A 19,314-nucleotide genomic window follows, 5' to 3' on the forward strand; every position below is an offset into this window, starting at 1 on the left:
TATTTCTTCCCGTAAAATTTCGATTTTTCTGTTTACATTGTCCTCAATTTGTGTTATTTTGTCTTGTAGTTCCGTCGAATTCTCTATAATCTTATTGTTTAAACTTTCTTCTAAATTAAGTATTTTATTATTAAAGCTGGCCTGTATATCTTTAGAATTTTCTCTGATCATATCTTCTAAAATATTAATTTTATCACTGATTTTCTCTCTAAATTAACTTCCAAGTCAATTATTTTACTATTCAAATTGTTCAAGTTGTCGTCTAATTTTTGAGAATTCTCTGTCATTTTATCATTCAAACTGTCTTCTAATTTTTGTAAGGACTAGTCAAGGTCACCTTCCAACTCAAAGCAAAATGTGTCAGAATCCTCACTTTCCTCCACCAAAACGTCTCAGTCTAGCTTGCAAAATGCTTTTCTTTCCATCTGTCTCGCACTCTCTCTCTTCCAGTATACATTTTAATTCCGACACTTTCAAGTCTTTCAACAATTTTTTCGGAGCCATTGTCTGTCTTTTTATTTTCCTGGTCTATCACACACGCCACACTTGACACCAATTGTTACGTTTTTCGTCGGTTCCGTGTGGATAGAAAGTCACAATTTATTTAAACACTATTTATTTAACACTAATTAACAAAAACAATAACGATAAAAGACTTATAGAACTATTTACAAAACGATTTATAACTAAGAATTTATTTTGAATTTGAAGTGCGTCAACTGTATACTGCCCTCTAGGTCACTGCCGGCTTTTATACCGACAGGTAAAGAAATCTAGAATAGTCCAAAGATCGTTAGCGCATATTAGTTAGTTTCGGAATGTTCCTCGCATGTACGAACCATTCTAGTGGGTCTCGATTCTTCAACGAATGAATCATCGCGGTGTCTAAGTAGTGATGTTAAGGTCATCCGAGTGGCGGGCTTTCATATTGTGAGGGTTAGGGTCGAGTCCACACCGGCCTCGCAACAATATTATATGTAAACCGGGTGGAGTGCGGAGAACGGAAAGATCAATTATAGCAATAGATAAAATTCTAAATCCACTTAAAACCATTCAGCAGCACACACAAAACAAGGCAACGCCAGCGCGTCTATTCGTTCAATTCCTTTCCGAGCAAAAATAGCGAGGTTCGATAAAATGCCACAAAGCGAGGCCCCATCGACAGGTCAGATTTGAGGCCAGACGAGACTTCTAGGGTATTAAGATATTCTTTGCGTAATTTCTTTGTTCTCATAATGCCAAATTCATATGTGGCGAAGGCTGAGTTTGATCCTATTAGCCTTTTATACCCGTGCTTCATACAAGACCAATTAAGATTTAGTTTGTGATTTATATTAATATCTTTCATTTGTTGTTCCATCTTACTTAGTACGCTTTGTTCAATAACAGTTAGGTTATTTTATTTCCAGCATAACTTATTCTTCTCATTAGGAAACATGAGTTATAACATACATGCTAAGCAGCAACACAGGCTCAGGCAGAATAGAGAATTTTACAGGGGCAGAAATTAAATATAACAAGGTGGTCGTTATCGCTGCAGCTGATTACGGAGTAGCTTCGCCCTTTAAGGCCTCTGCAGTCCTAGCCTTGATGGAATGTCCTATCTCTGATGGAAAATTTATGAACATGACATGGAGTTACAGATTTAAAATTGTTAGTGACGTTCCCTTTTACTCTCGACAAGTTATCTTTTAAACGTAGCATATAGATCTGAGTAATGAAGATTATAGGGAATCTAGAGTTTGTTATTATGAGTTGATTCGAGGAAAATACATAATGCTAATTCACCTGTTAAAAAATATTAAAATAATAATATAAATAATATACCTCGCAATATCGAAGATGTGGGTAGACAGGTTCAGATTATATAAGAAATTAAATAAGCACCGGATCCACACCATCCTTGTTTCCTTATTTCGGTAATGGTGTGGATCCGGTGGTTGACCTTGAAACGAGTTTTGCTGTATATAGTCACAGACACTACGCTGCAGGCACATCTTCACAAGTTGCCAGATTGCAAGTTATTTTGGAATTATTTTCAGTAGAAAACAAATATGTGCTTTTCAGTGTTTTTTTGTCAATATATACAGTATGATCGAAAAAACGGCGTCCAGTTGGCTGGGAAATGACGATTGAGGACATTTCCCATATAAAATGGCAGCGATCTTCATCATAGTACGCGCGGTATATCATTTATATTATTATTTTAATATTTCGCACAACACGTGAAACATGAACGTTTATTATGTATTTTCATAGTCAATAAAATTAAATAGAAATAAAATTCTAGATTCCTATAATTAATCTAATTGCTCTAGAATTATTATGCTACGTTTAAAAAGTGCTTTATTAAAAATTCAGGATATGTGTCCAAGTTTTTTCTTTTTTTTTAATTTTTAAATGCTGTAGCTCCATGTCATGTTCATAATAGGTTTTTTTTAACATTCCATTAAAACTACGGAGGCCTTAAAAGGCCTTTTAGCCTCCGTAATTAAAATTGTAGAATCAGCTTCAGCAACATTAACAGTTACCTTGTTTAATTCTGCTTATACATATATTGCATTAATTTTTCTGCTACCTTAAGATTTCTCTATTCTTACACCAAATTTATGTGATTTTCTTAGCATAATATGATTTATAAACCATATTTTTCCTAATGGAAGGATGGAATAGGATATGCAGAATTAAGATATTTTAACATTTATTTTCCAGACAGAGCATAATATAGTATTAAGATTAAGACATAACAAATATTATAAGGAAGATCTTAATATAAATCACAAACTAATTACAAACTAATCTTAATTTGGTCTTGTATAAACACAGGTATAAAACTAATAAGATCAAAACTCAACCTTCACAATATTGTCAAGATTTGGCATTATAGGAAGCAAGAAATTACAGTAGGTAATATTAAATACTGTAATGTATTCTACGACACAAACCGTCTCCCTTCTAAAGAGAAAAAGATAAAACATAAAGCTTATTTTAGTCTTATCAACACACTCTTCGATAAAATATATGTCTAAAATTGCTATTAATCTACTAACTTGATATTTTTAAGAAATTATGATACAAACATTATAATCAAAGTATATTATATTAGTAACATTATAAGTAAGATGTTACCTCTATCTCCCATTGATGTGTATTGTTCTATAAGACTCGTCATGGTAGTATTTCAAATGATCGAAAAAAAACGGCGTCCAGTTGGCTTGGAAATGACGATCCATGCCATTCCCTGTATAATTTTACATATAAAATGACAGCGATCTTCATTTCATAGCCATCGTTGACGCCGTTTTTATTCGATCATACGGTATTTCAAAACATCAATACATATAATCAAAACTATTGTTGCCTGTAAATAACTAGAAATTAAATAACTTGAAAGAAATAAAATAATTCTAATAAGTTTAAAACGATTAAGAAAAAATCCGTACATGATAATTTTTAATTCTAATGTAAATATATAAATAAATGTTATTATTATTACAATTTTATATATTCATAATACTTTCATTTCACAATCTTTATTATCCTTCTTACCTTAATTATGGATATCAAGATAAATCTGAAATTATAAAATTAATTATAGAATTTGTATTATAATTGATTCCACCAAAAAAAAAAAAATTTTTCAACCGTAAATAATTCGAAAATAAACTGCAATTTGGCAACATCGACCATGTGCGCTTGCGTAGTATCGATGATCAAATGCAGCAAATATGGGCTTCAAGGTCAGCCACCGGATCCACACCTTTACCCTTATTTCTGTTTTAATCACAGGTTTTAATTTTTATCTGTTCTGTGACAGAAGTGTCTAGTCCTAGCAGTCAACTATTAAGCTTGACCAATCAGGTTGGTTAGCGTGGCTAACGTGATTGGTCAGAAGTGTCTAGCCCTAGCATTCAACTATTAAGCTTGACCAATCAGGTTGGTTAGCGTGGTCATGTAGAGTGTGTTAATCAGGGTTCGGAAGTAGTTAATTAAGACGTAATTTACCTGATTAACTACGTGTAGTTTTTCTTCAAAAACTACGTCTTTTCTCGTTCATTAACTACATGAAAACTACGTTAATAAACTATGTATTGATATATATGAATAATTTTCCTTTGTATGAGGTGTAATAGATAATATGGTGTAAATATTATATTTAAAGCCATATTCTGTTTTCTAAATACATTATGTGTTTTAAAGCTTCAACTTATAACCTCACCTCAAACCTTTATTACTTCAAAGTTACATACATAGGTTGGCATAAACTACACCCTTCTTACATAAATTACATTAACTACATGTAATGTGCTTTACGTAGTTTCCTTTTAAAAGTAACATGTAGCCTTCCTCGAACCCCGCTTATTATAACCCTCACCCCAAACCTTGGACATTTGAAAGTTACATACATAGGTTTGTAAACTACATCTCCTTTACATAAATCCACATTAACTACATGTAAATGTAGTTTATGTATGGAAGCAACATGTAGTTTTCTCCGAACCCTGGTGTTAATCATAGATCCTAAAATAAAATATAGACTGAGCATCTCATTCATAACAGCTGGAACATACAACAAGCCTTTTTGAATTAGTGTTTAGAATAATTGAGATAATAATAAATTTTAACTAGATAACAACACGAAAAACAAAACAAAAACAAACAGATGCCTTTCAACAAAAGAGGGGAAGTGACAGCGAGACCTGGAAGATTAACTGCCATCTTACCGTCGACAAAAATTCCCTGATGCGCACTGTCGAGAGCTCATTCTCCCACTTCCATATCTCTTAGTACACCTGAACTCCGTATCATAGCCGGGTAATTTTTATATTTTAATGAAGCTATAATTAAATTAAAAATATATCGTATTTAAACTTTTTTATATTTTATTAAGATTTAGGACAGGTTTTTTAAATAAAAGTTTAGAAAAAACGTCTTAAGAGTCCAAAAAGGATAAAAATAATAAAATACACGTTATAGAAGAAATTTTATAATCGAAATTACGTAATTTTTGAAATTAATAATAAATTATTAATTTTAGTCAAACATTTACAACCCCTAATATTAACCAAAACAGGATCTATTCCACAGATATAATAGAATCGGCGACAGGGAGAGAAAAAAAAATGATTGTTGTAATTTTTTTCTGGTTAAGTGATGTCTTATGTAAATTAGAGAAAACATAAATCTGTTCCATTAAAGCAAGGAAGGTGATAGGAAGTGGATAAAATGAAAACTACATTTATTTAACTCGGTACTGTCTTTATTTACCGGGTGCGTCCCAAAAGTGGCTCAACCCCATAATTTTTTTATATTTTCAAATAAAAAAACAAGATTTAGTATGTTAGTATATGACATAAATTAGGATTGATTGACGCATTCAATTGTTTTTGGTCACTTTCTGTTTCACCGGAAATGACTATAACTTTTAATTTTTAAACGGCACCCTCGGTATATTTCTACTTTATTTGATAGAAAATGACACTCTGAATAGAATGACATATCATATGTCAACTTTTGACACTTTCGCATATGGTTTAATTGTAATTGTAACACGTGGTTCATAACGACAATTTGACTCGAAATACCAAGTGTGTGGTATCAATATATTCATAAAAAAATGCTTTTTCCAAATATGCTAATGAGTCACCCTTGTTCCATTTGAAAAAATTGACATATGTATGATTAAAAATACGATTTGTACATATTTTAACCGACTTAGACAAGACACGAAACCTATTAGACGATCAAAACTATTTTTCCAAGGCTCCTTGATTAAAACTTAGTGTTTTTAACAACACCATGGCACCCTGGATTGAAATTTAAAATACGATTTGTTTTTCAGCGACAATGTCAAAAGTTGACATATGATATGTCATTCTATTCAGAGTGTCATTTTTTATCGAATAAAGTAGCAATATACCGAGGTTGCCTTTAAAAATAAAAAGATGTAATCATTTCGGTGAAACAGGAAGAGACCAAAAACAACTGAATACATCAATAAATCCTAATTTATGTCATATACCTATAACATACAAATCTGTTTTTTTTATCTGAAAAAATAAAAAAGTTATAGGGGGTGAGCCACTTTTGAGACGACCCGGTATATTAAAAAATATTGTTTCATAATGTAATATCAATTTAAAATTCTTGTATGTTATTTTATATGCTCAAGATAATTTTAGAATAAACCATATTTTTAATAAAATCATTATTAATTATTAACAGGGTTATAATTATGACTTTGTTACAATGTAAGTAAGTAAATAATGTAATGAGAAAAAATTCAGATTTTACATTTTACTAAAATATTATCTAAATAAGCGCCTTTCTACAACAACGCCACTGGCTCCCAATGGGCAAATTGAGAGTTGTCTACCGGTCGAAAGTCGTTTCAAGACTTAAATGGATTATTTAAGTCAAATTTCTTGCAAATTTGGCACTGGCGAACCATATTTTATAGTTCTTGAACAGAAAAAGTCAATAAAATAAACACTTAAGGACTACAAACTAAGAAAATGCGTTAATACAGCCGGGGACATAGCGGCATCAAAGCTTTACCGCACACTTGCCACGCGTACTACAAGGTAATAAATGAATGAATAGGCTCCCTCGCCTCTAATCGGTGTTATCATATTGTAAAGAACTTATCCTTTTTAAACAGTATCCGACTTATAATTTAGTAGTATAAGGACTATTTAATACATCTATGGAATATTAAACCTACTTTTATTAAACTGTAGTATTAATATCTCAATATATGTGTATAATAAGTAAAAAAATATTGATAATATTAAAGACGTGACAACATAGGCTGGATGAGGAAGGCTCGGTCGACTGTACCCAGAAGTAAACATGTGTACAAAAAATATTGTTTGTCCGCGTTGAGATGTAAATAGTGTAGTCTATATTTTATTTTAAGTCTATGGTGTTAATTCATTTGTGTTTGTCAAAAACTCTAACGTAATTGGTCGGGCTTAATAGTTGCCTGCTAGGGCTAGACACAAGTGATTGGTCGGGCTTAACAGTTGCCTGCTAGGGCTAGACCTCTGGGCTAGACACAAGTTTCTGTAACTTCCACGTGACCATAGATAAATGCTTTCATTTATCTATGCACGTGACTTCTGTGTTTCTATTTGTATCAATCGTATCAATTTGTTTATCAGTTCTAATTTATTATTATTTTATAGTTTGGTCAGTTTGGTGTGACTGTGAGTTATGTCTTTTTATTTAAGACCACCAAAAGGAATTACTAACATAATCAATTTGGAAACTACTGTACGCCAAAGATTTTTATGTTACCAGAATATTATAAATGAAGATATCACGAATACCATCGTTGATCTTGAATGTTTGGTGGAAGATAGTGTCCTAGATCGATTAGGACACCACCTATTTAGGTTACTAGCTTTAAAAAGCAGACACTTTTACACAGTTTTCATAGAACATGAAGTTCAACTATTAGGACTTCGATTAGCTTCTTACAATCCAGAAGACGCTAAAAATTTTGTTAAATCACTAAAAAGTCAATGTGCAACGTGTTTAGAGGCAATTAAAGTTGACGGAAAAGTGAAAAACTACTTTATTGAACTTAGTTCCGTGTGTTTAAAACTATTGTCCTATTTTCGAACACCTGACAATGTTTCAAAAGCACAAATTCAACGTATGTAGATAGTTTTGAGTAGAACTAAAGATTCTGATATATTTATGTTTTTATTATATTTTTTTAGTTCACTTTTCCTATTGTTTTGATCTTCTTGCAAAAAGACAGTACGACATAGCTAATGGAATGTTGTTGATAAATTGCACAGAATGGAAAGCATTATTACTGTCTTTGTATAAAAGTTATCTACATCTGGCTTTGTTTGATATGAAGTTCATACCTCAAGTGAATGATGCTCTTCAAGATGAAAGAATTAAGAGTGTTTTAATCTTGGCTCGAGATCTGTTCTGTAAAAATAATTCACTTAGAAAATTTGGTAGTTTAGACATGACACGTTTTGAAGAAGAAACTGGAAACTTCCCATTGTGCATGAAGACCTTATATAATAATTTATCAAAAAATAACAGATTAGGTCATAATGCGAGGTAATGATTTGAATTTCTTTTTTTTATTGAATTTCTAAACACATTTGTTTCTTCTCTTAGATTTGATTTTAGTTTGTATCTGAAAGACATCGGGGTCGAAATAACCGATGCCTTTGAGTTTTGGAGGAAATTTTATTCCAAACAACACTCAAGTTGCTCAAGTTGTACTCACAGTTGGGAACAAAACGAGAAAAGATATATTTATGGTATTAGACATCTATATGGATTAGAAGGGTCTAGAAAGTCTTATAATGTAAAGGATTGTTCTCAAATACAGGTATACATTTTGTTATAGAGGGTGTTTCAAAAAACATGTGCCATCTCTTGTGGGGGATTCCTCACATAAAAATAAGATTTATTTTTCATATCAACATAGGTCCAATTCTGCTTAGTAATAATAACTAATAGCAATAATATTTAATAATAAATTAGGTAAAATATATATAGTTTATTATTAATTTAATTTTATTAATTGTGATTAATAAAATTGCGTTTATCTCATCAAGGAGACCGAATTCGACGAAATATCAAAAGATAGCTTTTAATTGTCATTAAACGGTCTATACAATTTTGATATTAAAAGAAAAAAATCAGTGGCGCACATCGAAAAATTATTAAGACTTTAAGACCCTGTAGATACGAAACAAAGCATAATCGGACCTACGTTGATGTGAAAAATAAATCTTATTTTTACGAGACGAATGTGGTGGCACACGTTTTTTGAAACACCCTGTATTTATTATTTTGCAAGTACCTAATTTATTGTATTTGAAGAATACAATTCTTGGTGCAAATGAAGAAGGTGGCTGCCCTTTCCAACATTTTGATGACAATAATTTGAGGTCGCTTTTGAAAAACTCTCTACCTGTGAATAGGAGTGAAAAAATTGAAACAATAATTAATGAAAGAAGAGGAAATCCAAAAAAAGGCTGTGAAAAATTTTTAGATTTTTTGGTAGAAAAAGATGCGGTTAATGATGAACTACATTTTAAAAATCCAGCGGAATATTATTTCTTATTAAAATCAATTAACTCTGAGGTGTAATCCGTACTGATTTTTTACCACTGAAATGTAATATTAAGATGTATACAGGTCAACAAAAAAATAGTGTATCTAACTTTGATGGGTGATTCTACAGAAAAAAATAAAACAAAACTTTCCTATAAACATATGCCTTAAAATGCTTCCCGAAAAATTACAGCGCTCAAAAAGGAAAATTAAAATAATATACAGGATGGTCCGAACTGTTTTCCGGAAACTTCGGCAGCATATTCTGAAGATAAAAATATGTAAAAAAGTTCCTGTAAATTTATATCCTAAAATGCTTAGTTTCGGAGATACAGGGTGTAGAAGTTTCCTTTTTATTTTAATTTTTTCTGAATAATTTCTGAAGTAACTCGTTTCTAATTTCTGAAGTAAAATTGGTTTCTGGGAGTTTTTTGACATGAGAAATTTGATTTCGATGTCAATATGACTCCTACTTGTAGAGGGCGCCACCTACATATTCTCGAACTGCTTTGAAGAGAAATAACTTTTCGTCTGTACCTGTATAAAACTACTGAGTAAAAAATTATACATTCACGACGGTTTTTACGTAAAAAAGGTCTCTTGGTAAAAATCGATACGAGTAATGGTTCTCGAGATATTTGGAATCGAAATTACCTGACTAACAATCAGGTTTCTACGCATTTTAACCAATGAGAAACGTGCTGACTAGTCAGGGATTCTTCTGGGAACAGACCTGTAGACTAAATAGTTATTAGACTGAAATCAAAAATTTGAAAAGTTTTTGTGCCTAAAGTTCTTTATCATCATTTTTTGTTGAATATTTTATGATTAATTTAAAAAAAAAATCCCAAATTTATTATTTCAGTCAAATAACTTTCTAGTCAACATGTTTACTTATTGTCAATAGTGGCGTGTATTGACTATTTCCATTCTATATATCTTGAGAACAATTGCTCGTAGCGATTTTTACCAAGAGACATTTTTTACATAAAAATCACGGAAATGTATATTTTTTCACTCAGTAGTTTTATACAGGTACGGACGAAAAGTTATTACCCTTCAGAACAGTTAAAACAAATGTAGGTGGCGCCCCCTACAAATAGGAGTCATATTGACTTCAAAATCAAATTTCTCACGTTAAAAACCTCCCAGAATTTCATCCAAATATTGACATTACTTCAGAAGTTATTTTAAAAAATCGAAAAAAAATGAAACTTCTCCACCCTGTATCTCGAAAATTAAGCATTTTAGGACATACATTTATAAGAACATTTTACTTATTTTTATCTGCAGAATATGCTGCCTAAGTTTCCGGAATACAGTTCGGACCACCCTGTATATTATTTTTATTTACCCTTTCGAGGGCTATAACTTCTCCAGGGAGCATTTTAGCTAGTGATCGATCGATACCGATACCGATATGAAAATATCGGCCATATCGGCCATCATGCCGATTATCGGTATCGGCCGATATACAAATGTATATCGGCCGATATTTTATTTTATTGATTATTCACGGAAAAGGAATAAAAAAAAATTAAATGAACTTGATTTTTTTAGTAACAACTTTATTAAACATATATGAACACAAACTGAAACGGATTCTTTAAACTAATAAACAGAAAAATAAACTAAAACAAAAAATTTGAAAAAAACAAATTTCCCTTAAATCTGTCTAAAAAAAGCTTTAGTATAAGAATACAAACCGGACGATTTCTTTAAAATAAGACAGAAAGATAAAAAGTAACAAATAAATAAAATACTAAATAAAAACAAGACTCCTTAAAAATTAGTTAACATTAACTAATAAGAATAATCCATTTTTTTTCAATTGCTATGAAGAATTATCAGACTCAGATGTACTTGTTGTATTCAGCTATTTCCAATATTATTCAGCTATTTTCCATTTCCAATAAATACTCTTCTTTGAAGCCATTTCAATTTAGTTTAAACACAACACGCTGTATACCAATGACTAAAGAATCCAAGGACAAATAACACCCCAGAGCAAATTGTGCCGATGTCACCAAACGGTGCCGTGGCACATATTTTTCTTAACCTAGCTGTTTGAAGCAATATTTTATATTTTTTGATAATTGTTTTGACTACGCCTGTGGTGTATCATACTATACAGTATTAAAATGTTAACAAAAGGTACAAAACTAGTATCGACGTATAGCACATATCAAGTACATATAGTACATATAGATGTTAATTGAAATTGAAGAATAATTATCGAATTCAATAAGAAAACGCTAAAAAGTTGGAGTGGCCTGTTTATTTACCTATGAAACGTAACTTCTGGCTCTTTCTTATCGCTGCTGCTTTTACACTTGAAAGCTGAACAACTAATCACCATTGTAATAAACTTTATACAAAGTTTACTACACACAAACTATTAAAAATCGCTAAAATTGTCGCTGGTGACCAAATGTGACTCATTGTTTGCCATCAAAAGAATGGCCTCGAAGGTCACAAATTCGACTGCAGCCCGTATATGGGCGTTACATGTCCTTATATTCTTTAGTCATTGCGGTATACTTGGGTATACCCAACAGGCATTTATCACCCTAACAGGATAAGACAAATTCAATCCCAACAAGCCCAGAGTCTAGTGAACGAAAAATGCTGGGGGAAAATGCTTCTGGGAAATACCGAATAATAAAGAAACTCGGGATGCTCGGAAACGGCCGCTGTGTCGCGAAGACAATTAGAGGATTTACCAAGGTCATTAATTCATTATTACTACTACTGTGGTGCAATGTTGCCAAATGTTCGGAATTAAATCATATGCATATATATATTAGGCGGAAGAACTTGAGCTGAACCTCGCCGCTATAAAATAAGGCAATTAAAAAAAATACGCCGATAGGCCGATATATATCGTATCGGCCTGAAACATATCGGTATCGGCCGATTATCGGCATCGGCCAAAAAAAGCCTATCGGCCGAACACTAATTTTAGCGCATGCGTTTATAAGAACTTTTTGTTATATTTTTATCTGTAGATCACCCTCCGAAGTTAAGATACACTACTACTTTGCTATAAATATCGTAATCCTTAATCATACAGGGTGTTCAAAATTCTACGCCAAACTTTCTGAAATATAAAATAATTTTTCTTTTTTTAGATGAAACACTCTGCATATTATTTTTTTATTAGATGGAGAATTAAAAAAGGTAATGGCGTGGATCCGGTGGCTGACCTTGAAACGAGTTTTTGCTGCATATAGTCACAGACACTACGCATGCGTACATCTTCGATGTTGCTAGATTGCAAGTTATTTTGGAAATATTTTCAGTAGAAATTAGAATTAGAATTAGAATGAGTGGGAGGGGGGTTAATCACTTCGACCTTACAGATCCATTGTGTCCCCCTTTCTTGAATCATAACTCATCATACAGTCCCAGGGCTTTGACAAAAGCCAGTATCTGGGACGGTTTTATAGAGGGTAGTTCTCCATCTCCAATATCAGTCGTACCAAAATTCATGGCATGGCACGAATGGTTGTCGTCTCGGCGCTCTCAGTGATGAGGTGTACTGGTGTTTCACCATCTTCCCCACAGAATCTGCATTCGCCGTTTCTTCTTAGTTTCAATCTACTGAGGTGTTCATTGAGGAGACAGTGTCCTGTTAAAAACCCCGTGACAATCCGAAGATTGTTCTTACTCAGACCCAGGAAGATCTGTGATTTTCTTGATCATAAGCCCTCAGAAACTTCTTCGAGTGTCCTAGACCATTGCAAGATTTCCATTCCAGGTTGCGGATGGAATCTTCCAAGTTCTTGAGTTCCGCCTTGAGTTGGTTACCACTGGAAAGCAGAACGGTTCTGGTCCAGTTAGTGGAGTGTTCGCTCCTTTCCTAGCTAGATTATTTGCTTTTTCATTGCCTTCTATCCCTTGGTGAGCAGGCACCCAGTGTAGGAGGACTTTGTTTTCTTTGCCTAATTTATTCAGCTTCTCTATGCATTCTTTGACCAATTTCAAATCGATTGATACTGAGTTGATCGCCTTTAACGCTGCTTGACTATCAGATAAGATGGCTATTTCTTGTTTCCGATAGTTCCTATCTAAGATAAGTTGTACGCATCTCTCGATAGCGTAGATTTCTGCCTGTAGGATACTAGGGTAAGTGCCCATTGGTTCGGAGTAATTAGCTCTCGGCCCAAACACTCCGATCCCTGTTCCCGTATTGGTTTTGGAAGCATCAGTATACCAAGTTATGGTATGGTCTTTTAACTGCTGGGCAAGCGTTTCGCTCTTCCAATCCTTCTTATTGCTCAATACTACATTGACATGCTTGTCAAAGTAGTTTCAGTAGAAAACAAATATGTGCTTTTCAGTGTTTTTTTTGTCAATATATACCGTATGATCGAAAAAACGGCGTCCAGTTGGCTGGGAAATGGCGATCGATGACATTTCCCATATAAATTGACAGCGATCTTCATTTCATAGCCATCGCTGACAACGTTTTTTTTCTCGGTCATACGGTATTTTCCACAGTAAATTTTCATCAAAGCTACCCAATAATTTTTCTCTCGTATTTTACCGTTGAAAAAGCCATATGAAATAATAACGCGAGTGAGTACCTATCTGCGAAACCGTTAAAAATTTTGAAATACTATAAATACAGAAAATGTTCATTTTTTAAAGTAAAGGTGTGGATCCGGTGGCTGACCTTGAAGTCCATATATAGATATATACCTTCGTTACCATTTGAAAAATAAAACCGCGAATATTTGCGAAACCCTTAACAATTTTGAAATACTTCAAATACAAATAATGTTAATTTTTTAATTTTCAATGTATTAAAAATAATAATATACAGGGTGTTCCATTTAAAAAAAACGAAGAAAAATAATTTTAAATTTTAGGGAGTTTGGCGTAGAATTTTGAACATCCTGTATGATTTAAGACTACGATATCTATAATACAATTTTTGATATTACCTAAGACTGTTTGTATTTGTTGTTATTGTTTTTGTATTTTAAATTTTTTTTATAAAATGGTTAAAAAATATATATTGTTTATTTATTTATTAATATCTCTGAAACTATCAAATCATATTTACCCATAGCTTAGTATTATGTAAAGTGATTTGAAAAGAAGTCAAAAATGTAATAATATTATACGGGGTGTTATATTTATAAAAATCAGCCTGTTAATCAAATGTTATCTGTGCTGATATCTAAGAGTAATAATTTTTTATTTACAATACGTTTTAGCAATCCATCCATACATATTGTTACGTTTTTCGTCGGTTCCGTGTGGATAGAAAGTTACAATTTATTTAAACACTAATTAACAAAAACAATAACGATTAAAAAAAAACTTAAAGAACTATTTATAACTTATTTACAATTTATCTAATTATTTATCTAAAAGGAATTTATTTTGAATTTGCGCGGCGATTGTAACTGTACGCGTCGACCGGTTATTTATCTCTTTCTTGCTCAGGCCTCAGGGGTCTGCTTATATATGAGAGCAACAGACAATCCAGATTTGTCTCCACAATTCTTATTCGTTCTAGAACGTCGGCATCGCTGGGCGTATGAGTCATAGGCGAGTGGCCAGGCCTAAGTGTGCGAACACAGTGCAAGCAGGTTTGCCGCTTTCTGGTAGCCAGCGTTAATCTGGGTACCTATTCTTGACATCGTTCGCAACTTTGCGTATACGCATCACGTGTATTGTTATAAACAGGGTATCCCAGAAATAAGTGCAAGTATTTTAAAGGGTGGTAGATCTCGATAAAAGAAACATATTTTTTCTTTATCGTTTTTCAAATAAGTCCAAAATAACGGAGTTATTTTACTTTGAAAATTTCCAAAAAAAATGATTTTTTGCTAAAATTTTGAGCACCTTCTTCATGTGCCTTCTCCTCATCGAAGGTTGGCGACCATCAATTGGAATTCCTCCCTGTCTTGAGCCAAACGGATAATTGCACTTGCCTCTCCTATATTAAACCACTGGCGCAAATTCCGCAAGCAGGAAACCCGTTTACGCCCGATGGCCTCGTCGTCCTTCAATCTTTCCCTCAACGATCAGCTGTAGGAAACTATATTTGTTATTTCGAAAAATATGATCAAAATATGCTGTTTCCGTCGTTTTATTGTAGTCAATAGTTCTTGGTCCTTACCATAGACTTAAAATAAAATATAGACTACACTATTTACATCTCAACGCGGACAAACAACCTTTTTTGTACACATGTTTACTTCTGGGTACAGTCGACCGAGCCTTCCTCATCCAGCCTATGTTGTCACGTCTTTAATATTATCAATATTTTTTTTCTTGTTATACACATATATTGAGATATTAATACTACAGTTTAATAAAGTAGGTTTTAATATTCCAGAGATGTATTAAATAGTCCTTATACTACTAAATTATAAGTCGGATACTGTTTAAAAAGGATAAGTTCTTTACAATATGACAACACCGATTAGAGGCGAGGGAGCCTATTCATTCATTTATTACCTTGTAGTACGTGTCGCACGTGTGCGGTAAAGCTTTGTTGCCGCTATCTCCCCGGCTGTATTAACGCATTTTCTTAGCTTGTAGTGCTTAAGTGTTTATTTTATTGACTTTTTCTGTTCAAGAACTATAAAATATGGTTCGACAGTGCCAAATTTTCAAAAAATTTGACTTAAATAATCCATTTAAGTCTTGAAACGACTTTCGACCGGTAGGCAACTCTCAATTTACCTATTAGGAGTCAGTGGCGTTGTTGTAGAAAGGCGCTTATTTAGATAATATTTTAGTAAAATGTAAAATCTGAATTTTTTCTCTTACATTACATTATTTACTTACTTACATTGTAACAAAATCATAATTAATTCCCTGTTAATAATTAATAATGTTTTTATTAAAAATATATTCCGGTTTATTCTAAAATTATCTTCAGAATCTAAAATAACATACAAGAATTTTAAAATGATATTACATTATGAAACAATATTTCTTAATATACCGGATCGTCTCAAAAGTGGCTCACCCCTAATAACTTTTTTATTTTTTCAGATAAAAAAAAAGATTTGTATGTTAGTAGGTATATGACATAAATTAGGATTTATTGACATATTTAATTGTTTTTGGTCTCTTCCTGTTTCACCGAAATGATTACATCTTTTGATTTTTAAAGGCACCCTCGGTATATTGCTACTTTATTCGATAAAAAATGACACTCTGAATAGGATGACATATCATATGTCAACTTTTGACATTGTCGCTTAAAAACAAATCGTATTTTAAATTTCAATCCAGGGTGTCATGGTGTTGTTAAAAACACTAAGTTTTAATCAAGGAACCTTGGAAAAATAGTTTTGATCGTCTAATGGGTTTCGTGTCTTGTGTAAGCCGGTTAAAAGATGTACAAATCGTATTTTTAATCATACATATGTCAATTTTTTCAAATGGAACAAGGGTGACTCATTAGCATATTTGGAAAAAGCATTTTTTTATGAATATATTGATACCACACACTTGGTATTTCGAGTCAAATTGTCGTTATGAACCGCGTGTTACAATTACAATTAAACCATATGCGAAAATGTCAAAAGTTGACATATTATGCTATGTCATTCTATTCAGAATGTCATTTTCTATGGAATAAAGTAGAAATATACCGAGGGTGCCGCTTAAAAATTAAAAGTTATAGTCATTTCCGGTGAAACAGGAAGTGACCAAAAACAATTGAATGCGTCAATCAATCCTAATTTATTTCATATACTAACATACTAAATCTTGTTTTTTTATTTGAAAATATAAAAAAATTATGGGGATGGGCCACTTTTGGGACGCACCCGGTATAATAAAGACAGTACCGAGTTAAATAAATGTAGTTTTTATTTTATCCACTTCCTATCACCTCCTTGCTTTAATGGAACAGATTTATGTTTTCTCTAATTTACATAATAAGACGTCACTTAACCAGAAAAAAAATTACAAAAATCATATTTTTTTTCTCTCCCTGTCGCCGATTCTATTATATCTGTGAAATAGATCCTGTTTTGATTAATATTAGGGGTTGTAAATGTTTGACTAAAATTAATAATTTATTATTAATTTCAAAAATTACGTAATTTCGATTATAAAATTTCTTCTATAACGTGTATTTTATTATTTTTATCCTTTTTGGACTCTAAGACGTTTTTTTCTAAACTTTTATTCAAAAAACCTGTCCTAAATCTTAATAAAATATTTAAATACGATATATTTTTAATTTAATTATAGCTTCATTAAAATAAAAAAGTTACCCGGCTATGATACGGAGAGTTCAGGTGTACTTGAGAAACGAAAGACAGTGTTGTGTTTCTCGGCAGAGTCGTCAGGGAACGACCGTTATGACAGAGACAACCTATCTATCGTTCGTGTCGCACTCGTTATAACCTAAAACAATAACACAACAATAACAAGACGTTGTCTGACCGCATGTTCCAGCTATTTATGAATGAGATGCTCAGTCTATATTTTATTTTAAGTCTATGGTCCTTACATATTCTTTCCAATACTCCGAGATTTGTTTGAGAACCAAACCAAACCAAAAATATTTTCAAAAAATTCCGAATTTTCAAAAAAAAATTATTTAGAAAAAAATCTCATAGGCATGTTTCTGGGGTTGAACTATACTACCAGTTAAGTTAAAATACTTGCACGTATTTCTGGGACACCCTGGATATGGTTACATAGTAGCGCCGCGCCGCGCCACCTCGCGCATATAACCTTGAAAAATTAAAGCGTGTTATCAAATAGGCTAGTTCAGGTAGGAGCCGTCAACCAGCGTTCATCGGCGTTCTCGCTTTTACCGGAACGAAAATTTATTTATTTCTGCTTTGCAGGCGCCGACGGCGCCACAGAGGGATTAAGAACTAAAAGTTGGCCAAAATTAAGTTTTATGATTTTTTTGCTTTTTTGCTAGTAATATTAATTATTAGAGGACAGGGTGCTAATATGGAACCTCATTTTGTTTTTCCTACACAATATTTTTTCCTCTACTCTGAAACCCTTTCCACCGATCAAATAAAGCCATTCTGTGCAAAACCAAGCAATTGGATGAGGATGCTAGAACAAGAAAGTAATTTGTATATTGTCGACGATATTTGAGCGAGGATGGGTGTTATAGGGTAAAGACTATTTTCTTTAAGAATCTATTTAAATCAATGTTTTTTGGCAGTGGCAAATATTGGCAAGATTTTTGTACATATTCCAAAGTTGGAGACTTTAAGCATTGAACGGATACTAATTTCAATGCGGAATATTGCCGAATAGTCTTACACCTTATAAAAATGCCTCTGATTTTTTTAAATATGAAACATTATAAAGAAATAGAATAGAAGGAAACGTTTCAAAAAAAATATGGCATAAAACAGGACTTGCCAGCTGGCTCTGTATCCATCATGACAGTTATTATAAACAATTTGCAAAAAAAGCACTACAAACAATTCCACTATTTTATAATCTTAGAAATATTCAGAATACACTCAAGATAATTAATACTTATAATTGAAATATATTATTTATTTGATAGTCATCTTACGACTTAAAAAAAGCTAATAAACGTGCTTACATTTAGTATTTATAGATTTGTATTCAGTTAAAATAAAAAATGAAAATAAAAAAAATATCACTTTTGGCCAGGTTTATAGACCAAATACCCCTATGTGCGGCCCCGGCGCGGCGGGCGCGGCGTTTCAATATGGTTAGGTTAGGTTAGGTTAGTTAATCAGGTAAATTTCCTCTTAATTAGCTACTTCCGAATCCTGCTCGCATCTCCGAAAAACATCTCCCCGCAAAAACATCTCCGAAAAAGCCATATAACAATACACGTGATGCATATACGCAAAGTTACGCATCACGTGTATTGTTATATGGCTTTTTCGGAGATGCGAGATGTGAGCCATATTTGAAGATGCGAGTGAAATGTGCGAATATTTGAAAGTACGAACATAGTGGAGGCAGGTTTCTGCTTTCCGGCAACCAGCGCCGTCTCTGGGGACCTATTCTTGACCACTCGCATCTTCAAATATCGCTCGCATCTCGCATCTCCTAAAAAGCCATATACAATACACGTGATGCATATACGCAAAGTTACGATTCGCAGAGTTAGGATTACGCAGAGTTAGGATTCGGAAGTAGATAATTAAGAGGAAATTTACCTGATTAACTAACCTAACCTAACCAAACCATATTCAAACGCCGCGCCCGCCTCACCGAGGCCGCACG

The 19,314-nt window shown here is 32.7% G+C and overlaps 2 protein-coding genes across 5 annotated transcripts in view; one reads left to right on the forward strand and one right to left on the reverse strand.

Annotated features, from left to right (window-relative positions):
* LOC115882007 (putative fatty acyl-CoA reductase CG8306) overlaps positions 1-19,314 on the reverse strand; it is an 80,312-nt gene that overhangs the window by 38,512 nt on the left and 22,486 nt on the right. The window lies entirely within an intron of this gene.
* LOC115882032 (probable DNA primase large subunit) lies at positions 7,051-9,283 on the forward strand. Its single transcript, XM_030899854.1, has 4 exons — positions 7,051-7,660; positions 7,728-8,085; positions 8,146-8,362; positions 8,860-9,283. The coding sequence occupies exons 1-4, from the start codon at positions 7,216-7,218 to the stop codon at positions 9,127-9,129; spliced, it is 1,290 nt and encodes a 429-aa protein (XP_030755714.1). The 5' UTR covers positions 7,051-7,215; the 3' UTR covers positions 9,130-9,283.

The sequence above is a fragment of the Sitophilus oryzae genome, unplaced genomic scaffold (genome assembly GCF_002938485.1).
Source record: "Sitophilus oryzae breed Bouriz unplaced genomic scaffold, Soryzae_2.0 scaffold_1111_pilon_pilon, whole genome shotgun sequence".
NCBI lineage: Eukaryota > Metazoa > Arthropoda > Insecta > Coleoptera > Curculionidae > Sitophilus > Sitophilus oryzae.